At 43.4% G+C, this 9,089-nt stretch overlaps 1 protein-coding gene across 3 annotated transcripts in view; it reads left to right on the top strand.

Moving 5' to 3' along the window:
* The first annotated feature begins 2,684 nt into the window (after positions 1 to 2,684).
* LOC131446888 (FERM, ARHGEF and pleckstrin domain-containing protein 1-like) overlaps positions 2,685 to 9,089 on the top strand; it is a 51,755-nt gene continuing 45,350 nt past the window's right edge. For 2 of the 3 annotated variants that reach the window (XM_058618276.1, XM_058618274.1), the window contains exons 1-2: positions 2,686 to 3,019; positions 8,488 to 8,684. In XM_058618276.1, the coding sequence (XP_058474259.1) occupies positions 8,511 to 8,684 (174 nt within the window). In that variant the 5' untranslated portion in view covers positions 2,686 to 3,019; positions 8,488 to 8,510. Of the gene's footprint in view, positions 3,020 to 8,487; positions 8,685 to 9,089 lie in introns of all 3 variants that reach the window. The other variant, XM_058618284.1, reaches the window with a different exon arrangement.

The raw sequence follows: 9,089 nt of genomic DNA, 5'->3' as shown, positions 1-9,089 counted from the left end.
TGACAACATGGAATCAAGTACTGGAGGACCTGACTTGGTCATGCCTGTGTTTAAATCTGAGTACATGGAACACATTTTCACCACACACGTCATTAAGGCCTTTCCACCGAGGAAGCAAGTGATGGATGGCTGGAAAGTAAAAACGCAGGCTGCCAGTCTGCTGACTCAAATCAGTCATTCAATTGTGTTGGAGATTACCAACACAGCTCTAAACACCTTAGAGCCTCAGATAGGCGCTCACTTTGGCTCATTATTAACAGGACTTTGGCTCAGCCGCTTAGAGCATACGTATGTGACTGAGGTAGATATCATGTCCAGCCTTGGAGATTCTGTTCACCTCGGCCTCGAAGCAGCGCTGGGGCTTACGAGGAAACACGCTTATGTCGCTAACAAAATGAAGGAGCTGATTGCAGTCGAGGTGACAAACGCAGTTAACAAATGGATGAATATCCTTCCACTTAAAACCCCACGGACAAGGCTCCGTTTAATGCAACCGAGGGAAATGGCTAACCTTCTTGCATATGTACTGACGTTGACTGCAACCAAAGAGCCTGAGCCGTGTGAAAACAAGGAGCCTGCACAACCTGACATTGCCATCATTTCAGTCAGGTCTGCAAATCTGAACTACAGCGACGAGGAGCTGCTACAGCGAGATAGACACTTTACTTTTTTATTCCTGTCAGCACTGATAATCCACATTTCCAAAGAAACAAAGACATCACTGTACGGCCTGAACTTAGAAGGGATGCTGGCACGTCTGCGAGAAAACACTGTGGGACAATTAACAACCACCCTCCCAAAAAATCTTGAGAAGATCCAAATGGCCGTCTACAGTAAACTGGGTACAGAGTTTGGACCAGCAAAGTTTCTGCTCTGGGCCATGTCATCCACTGACGGAAACTTTGAGGAGGCTGTTGCTAACCTTTTGAAGCAACAACTGCAAGAGCGAGAAAAGGGCAACTTTGTGAAGAAAATGGGGAGGTTTCTGAAGAAAAGACCAGAAGAGGCTCCTAAGACTTTGTGTAGCAAACCTGAACCATATATAAATAATGGACACACTCCTCTGAAGCCAACCATGAAATGAAAAGACATTGAACAGCCATTAGGGGGCAACTCCATTTGAATGGAAGTTGATAGCCATGTTTCCATCATGGCACAGTTTGGTTTGGTACGGTACAGTTTGGAATGGTAAAGCTCTGGGTCAGGCTTGCGATTCGCCTGAGAACAGTACCTTTACTTGGTAGGCAGGCGGGGTGTGGGCTGTGTCCAATGGCCACATCACCAAGATACGATGCATGACAACGGACAACGGCATCGAACGTGACATAAGAGACAACAACACAACGGACAACAACGAAGGACATCCAGCAGCTCTTTTTTTCGCTGCTCGGTTTGTGGATGTCAAGACATCAAGCGTTGTATGGAGATAGACCGCGGGCTTTGAAGAAACACCGGTCGCAAGGGAGTTATGTTTTCTGTCACCCAATCGGCTGATTGTCGGACCATACCATTTTTTTACTCTAGTACCCTAAGGGAAGGGCACCAATGCCCCATGCTGTACTGAACCAAACTGTTCCACTCAATGGAAACACGGCTTATGGGACATATAATCACATGGACACCAGTGTGTCGCCCATTGGGACCCGAGATCCAGGTGATGCCTCTGAACTTCTGGTTGCAAAAAAATTGCAATTCTGGAGACGTCTCATGGGTGAGATCACAACTTGGTAGCAACTCGCCATGACCCCATCAATCAGGAGCCGAATCAACACTCCACCTACCACCAGACAGAAGGACTGTTTCCATCAGCAAGCTGTTCCCTCTTTACACTGTCATGTTTTATTTTCATCTGCAAAATTGATGCACAGCCAACTGCAGCCTTCAGTATACATTGCTTTAATACTCAATAAATATAAATGCATGCTCCCAAACAACATGTGCTCATGAGTACAGTTCAGTTTTATTTTTTTAAAGCACCGAATAATATCCTTTTTCAATAACCTATGTGGCCTTGGATAGTTTTCAGTAGCGGGTACCTCATGATACAATTCTGTGATAATCAATATATTGCAAGACAATCAAGAAAACAAAATGTCTGTGAAAAGTTCAAAGTGCAGGATTTCTCTATTTATAGCGAGTACATTAAGTCTATGTATTTAATATGGATGGGGCATCTCTTAACATAACTCTCTCGGCCATAATACAGCCGTAAACTTCCGCTCAAGTTTCCCTAGTGAAACCAGCAGGCACTGTTTACTTTAGAACGCCTTTAATTTGTTAATTAAAATGTCTATATTTGCCGTGGTGCATTAAATTATCGCATTGCACTAGGAAGGCAGATGATATATTGCCAAATCGATTTTGATCCACCCCTAGTTTCCAGCTAAATCAGGCTAAGATAAATTGTTGATATTGCTTAGTGACCACTAGGGGGAGCTAAACACAATTAATCTACAGTAGGTGACTACAAGAATTAGTAGAAATTACCAGTACAAATGGTACTTGGCATTTACACAAAATTAAAATAACTGCAGATTAATAACATACATGTACTCTTTACATAAAGGCAACCACGAGTACGAAAAGAATATGTATAAAAAAGCAGAAAAAGTCAATGCACTTAATTGCATTCCGAGCTGCATTACACTGAAGCACCGCGGGGTGGAGCTGTCGCGCTGTCCAGGTGGCACTTTCTCCCCGGCTGTGTGTGTGTGTTGCTTGTAGCACCGGGGTGCCCGCGGTGTATGACTGTGTGTTTCTCTTTCTCTCGCTCGGTGTGTGTGGTTTTCATTGTTTCAGGCGGGGAGAGGGAGAAGGAGAAGGAGAAAGAGTGAGAGAGAGAGCACGGTTTCCCACAGTTAGCTCAATGGCTGCCGCACGGTCTCCACGTCCCACCTGAGAGGGAGCGGCCCCAGCTGAATCCTCACTGCCGGGCAGGAAGCACTCTGTGCGGGGTTCTCCACCCGAAGCTCCGCGCCCACCGTCGATCTGTGGATCCCGAAGAACAGAACCTAGCGGGGTAAGGAAACCACGAAGCGTGGCTGCGTGTAGTCCGTCTGTTTTTCCTGTACACAGTGCAACACGTTTATACTTATGGTTTTCAAATATAAAGAGAGTAAACGTTTGAGTTTTGTCCAGGAAACAGTGCGTGACCTGGTGTATTCTTAAGTGTAAGCTCGTGTCGATTGCGAGCAGCTTGTTCGTTTTCCTAATCTGCTGATCTCCAGCAGCTTCGTGAAATAGGAGCAGAGTATGACCCACTAACGTCTTTTAAACGTTTTCAGACACTGCAGCGTATGTAGTTTTTCACGGAGGAGCCTTTTTGTGTGCGTTTTCTTCCTTTTCACGTGTCTCCTGCTCAGTGTTTTAGTGGTAGTTGGTGCTTCTCTCATTTCCCATGACCCTGCAGTGCGTGTCAAAGCCTGTCATTGTCACAACGTGCACATTATTAATATTGAGTGGCACATACACACTGGTTTGCACAGCTAGTCATGTTAGGACACTACATTGACTCCCATTCATTTGGACAGCCTAACCTATAACCTCCACCTAATCACAATTTACATCGTAATCACTGTAATTGGAATGAGGTTCTGCCTCATTAGGACCAGGCTTTGGGTTCTCATAAGGTCCTTTAGAAGCTGCTCTGCTGATGATGTGACCTTAAATTTAGTTGATAACCTTTTCCTGTAATCTTGATTACACTTAATGACACTAAATTAGTCACTAAATTAAAATAATAACTACATTTACCATTAGAACATAGTTTTCTAGTTTATTACCAACAACAAAACCAGTAAAGGGGGACATTCAGTAAAATGAACTCGCCTCCAAAGAACCAGGATGATGGTCTAAAGAAACAGGCCAGGTCCAGTTTTGTTTGACCTCTAAAATGTGGTGGTAATCCCTGTAAACTAATGGTTTGCAATCTGTGTTGGCACTGATTGAGTCTAGAGAACCCTCTATGGATGTTTTTAATCTGGTTCCATGTGTTTAAAATCACAGCAAATGTCCTAAAGAGGTAACACGCATACATGTGTGAGCAGGTTGTCTTAGCCTACTGACACCTTTGCTCCTGTCCTAAAGGGATTACACCGTTAACCCACATTTGAGGGCTTCAGCTGTATTGTGTTTGTGTGTGGCTAAGGTTTGAACTGTGGTTAGGTTAAGGTTAGGCATTATCTGGTTAGGGTTAAGGTGAGGAATAATGCTTTGTTTAGGCTGTCCAAATGATGGAAAGTCAATGCAGTTTCTTCTTGTCACTTGACTATGGTGCACATTGTATCGCTCCTGCTCTTCAGTTTTATATTGTACACTTTTTGCGTGCAAACCGGAAACAAAAGCCCTTTCCTTTATTGATTTTTGACACCCGTACCCATACACAAAGACTTTTTTGCACCCCCTCTCCTCCTGTGGTGGGGGGGGGGGGGGGGGGGGGGGGGGGGGGGTCAGTGTGTGAAGCAGCGCCAGTGACCACTATGTCTCCTTCCCCACACCTCATTTTGCTAATGGATGTTGGCGCAAGGGGTCGTTGAGGTAAGAGCAGGACCTGTCAAATCCCAGTGCCGGACCCACTCACTTTTTGTGATCAATATCACCCCCCCGCCAAGCCAGTGGAATGGATTTTCTACAAGCTCACAATAGAAATCCTCCCCCGAGGCCAGTGGAGCAGCTTAATGTCTCCACAAGTGGAGAGTGTCACCTTGATAAAAGGTGGTTTCAAGCACAGTCATTGATCTGGCACCGAGCACAGGTATAAGCGGGCAGAGCTGTAGCCTTGATCTCGCTCCCTGTCGACAAGTGGCTGTTGACACCCCAGGGTGTCATTTCTCAGTCGAGGCGGATTGAACACTGTGCTGTTGTCAATTGTACAGCTGGCAGCAGGTAATGCTGCGTGGTTACAGATATAGAGTCGAGGCTTTGGCGTCCTTAGCTGTGGAAGGAAGATGTGTCGTGTCAGTCGTGTGCAATTTAGATTTTGAAACAATCATTCAGCCCAACGCACGGACATGTTTGCAGAGCTATTCTTTGTAGGTCTCTGTGCTGATTTCCATGCCTTTGGGCAGCCTAAACAATGTGTTATCTGTCTAACTACAATTTTAATCTTAGCCTAAATCTCAAACAGTGATTCAGAAATGAGGTTGTGCCTCATGAGGACCAGGTTTTGGTCTCCATTTGGACTACTGGTCCTGTCAAGGTCAGTGTTTATGCCAAAAAAGGTCCTAAAAGGTGACAAGTATGCATTAATGTGTGTGTATATATATATATATATATATATATATATATATATATATATATGTGTATATATATATATATATATATGTATGTATATGTGTATATATATATATATATATATGTATGTATGTATATGTGTATATATATATGTGTGTGTATATATGTATGTGTGTGTGTGTGTGTGTGTGTGTGTGTGTATAGTTTGATCTTGACCCTGTTTATAAGCACTATTTTTTTTAGACATGTCTATCTGTGGATTAGTCATTTAGTTTCTGTGTTCTTGTCAGACCTGCTGCATGTTGTGCAACCTCAAAAACACACACACTGTGTGTGTGTGTGTGTTATATTGCTTATTCCTAATAGCAAAAGTGCAACAACCAGATTTTGTAACCTCTCCATGCTTATGTAACACACAAAATAGATGCACTTCACATCCGATTCCCAGGGCCTGGCCTCTCTCTCCCTCTCTCTCCCTCTCTCTCACACAAACCCTTGGGAAAAAGTTTAACTAACACCAGTTCAAAGGCTGGTTGAGAGGCCATGGTCCCGCTGAGTTAAGGCCCTGTGGCTGGAAGCTCCCACAGTAGCTTCCTTTGTGCCCATGTGAGCAGCTCACTCTGTATTCCTCTCTTGCTGCCTGTATAATCCTCCGGGCCCCTGCCGACCGAGGGAGGACACAACGGAACTTCTGCTTCCAAACTTTCACTTCTCAGATTTGTGTGCGGATTCTAGAAAGTTGTAGATGCGAGAGAGGAGAAGGTAGCTTTGTCACGTCCTGTATGAGATTGCGTACGAAGCAAAATGATGACCCACTAGTGTTTGTCAGGGAAATTAGCACCTGCCCGTTGAGTGGTTGAGTTATTGTCGGGGCTATAAAGCTCTTGAGTCAGTTTTTACTCTGAAGTAAGATCCAGGAAGGTGTCGGGTTTCACAGAATCTGATAATCCAACTACTGATAAACGGCTTTCATTCATATCGGCAGCACTAAGGAAGTGGCACTGAGAACAAATTTGTTCCCACAGGTGTATGAGTAACCTGAATGTCAGGTCTCTCTTTTATTTTTTTTCTCGTTTTATGGTCAGGTCACTTCCTTGGCTCTAGTTTCCAGCTTCAGCTTTTGTCAGTGAAGAGAATCGAGGTGCTGGCGCGTTTGTGTGCAGGTGAACGGATTAGGAAATCACAATGTCTTTGTCAATCTGTACGTCTTTGTGTACAACCAAAGCTCCTTTTTATTTTTATTTTTTTTAAATGTGGTGATTATAGCTTGTCTTATTTTTCACTTGACAACCAAAAGGCTTGATTTCTTAGGAGTTTTGCAACACTGCACAAGGGTTTTTGTGTCTGTTTTGTCAAGTCGTCCTCTGATGGTCATTTAAAACAATACAGAGTTGAGCCATTAGCTTCACTTTCCAGACTTTGAGTGTATATCCATTATTTATGTCGCCTATGGCTGCAGATCAGTCATTTAATTGATTGCTTGCACACTTCCCCGTCCTTGAATACAAACTCTGCATCATATTCTTCTTTGCAGAAAAATGTGACCTGAAGCTTTTGGTAGATTTTTAGGATGAGCCGCAGAAAACCCACTCATTATACACTGGGTTTATTCTCCAGATGTGGATAAAAGACAACTGTATATCTTCCAGGACTCTGGACTCGGGACAGACGATTACATTCATGCGATGATATACTTTTGTTTGGTCACCCCAGATCAAAGAGGGGAGTCTTTTTCACTGAACTTCATTATTTTTAGATAAAAACTGAGGCTGTGTGTCATGATATCAGGATGAGTTACAGCTTTAGGTTTACTGGTAACCTAAACCCAGACTAGGCTAAAGTTTTTTTATTGCTTTATTAAAAAAACATTCTTTAATACACATGACAAAAGTTTCATTTTACAAAGTGTGCATTCTCTAATAGGATTGGTTGATACATTGCTCGAAAATGTCAGAAAGTGTTGAAAAAACCTTTTTAAATGAAGACGTTTTGTCCACAAACCGTGTTAAACAGAGCAAAGTAACCAGAAAATACTCACTCAATAGACAATTAATTTAGTAATTGATTAATCGTTGCAGGCCTCGTTTACATGCCCCCTCCAGAGAAAGGTCTTCAGGCGTTGTTAATCAATGTGACATCCAATTGGTCCCTAACGACAAATTGATTCTAATTATACATTGACGAGATGTTAATGTATAAGGTGAAAACAGGATTTTAACCTTGGCCGAAGCAAATCGAAAAGGAACCTGACATAGCAGCATACAAGTACTGTATGTTTTTGTTCAGTGATCCAAACAAGTGTGTTTTGTCTGTGTGTGTGTGTGTGTGTGTGTGTGTGTGTGTGCGTGTGCGTGTGTGTGCGTGTGTGTGTGTGAAGGGGCAGCAGCAGCTCAGCAGTGTGTAACCGTCAGCCTCGCTTTACCCCCTGACCATCCTCCCAAAGCATTCCTCAGCCCTGATGTCACCAAGCGTCTGAGAGGATATTTATTGTCTGAGGTTGAGGTTTATCAAGTGAAAGAAGTGGGGGTGTGTGTTTGTGAGTGTCTGTGTGTCTGTGTGTTCTCTGGCTGTATCTCATCTGCCCTACATCTGAAGCTTTGCTTCAAGTCTGAACTGGTCTAAAAAAGCTGAGCTCTCTCCGTGTGGGTGGGTAAATCCCACCTGCATGTGCTGCAGCTGGAAGTGTGTGTCGTACAAGGTGTGAAACATGTCTGTCTCCCCGTCTCCTCCTTTGTGCTCACGGAGCAAATTCCTGGTGGTTTTTAATTGTGTGTGTCTGATTTCAGTTTTTTTTATGAACTCATTTACTGCAGAATTTCAAAGGTTTTCAGTCTTGTTTTTGTTCTCAGACTCCCTATTTTTTTTTTTAATAAATGCCAAAAAAAACCCTATCTTTAAGACGGTTCATTCCAGAGAGAGTCTTCATCTGATGGAGCAGAGTTTGAAATTTGCCTGTTTTCCTTCCAAAAAAGCTGTTTTTGGTTGTACAAAAACCCACAATAAGCAGGCTATCAAAGTGGATGTGATTTACCCGTGCTATTTTGAGGGTGCGTTTGTGTAAAAATGTGGATATTATAGAGGAAATGCCTGAGTTTTCTACTTTTAAAATACCTTCCTGTGTGTTTTAAGAAGAAAAATAAAATAAATACCCCAAATTACAGAGTCAAAAGATTGTTGGCTTTGAGTCCCATAAAAACGACTCAAACTGCAGCCCCTCAGTTTTCTTACTGTTGCTTTTTTATCTGTCTCCTGTAGGTGTGAGCAGAGGTCCCTCAACCATGGTCGAACCAGCCGACAGGTCGTCCTCAGCCGGTCAGCGGCTGGGCGCCCCTGAAAGTTTCGGGGTGTCCACCCTGGAGCCCGGCCTACGTGCCCCTGCTCAGGCTCCGGGAAAGCAGGTCTCCATACGGGTGCAGATGCTCGATGACACACAGGAAGTCTTCCAGATATCGGTGAGTAATGTGTACGGGTCGTGGGCGTTTGCTCATAAGCCCCAATTTAGGGATTTTGCAGATGAATGGTCGGGAATGAGTGTGTAGGAAGGTGCGGATCCTTGCGTAACTGTGAAAACGTGGTCCGACTCACTGTCATAAGACTGTGGATTTCTTTTTCCACTGGCAATAAAGTTGTGACAACGCCGTAGATGATAACAGTGATAATGTCATTTATCCCTTTTACTGTTCCAAGAGCTGCCCATGTAAGAGAATAATGAAATAGTGAAAACATGGTGGGGACCATCAAGCATGCAAGCAAGCAGATGTCTGGTTTTATTTCGGAAACAGCAATAACAACAGAGAACAATTACTTCTCTAAGAAAGATTTTAATCGCTAGATCATGTTGAGATCTTGTGATTTAA

This window comes from Solea solea, chromosome 2 (assembly GCF_958295425.1).
Source record: "Solea solea chromosome 2, fSolSol10.1, whole genome shotgun sequence".
Classification (NCBI taxonomy): domain Eukaryota; kingdom Metazoa; phylum Chordata; class Actinopteri; order Pleuronectiformes; family Soleidae; genus Solea; species Solea solea.
The sequence above is the reverse complement of the archived record's forward strand: the minus strand, read 5'-3'. Positions and strand labels throughout refer to the sequence as shown.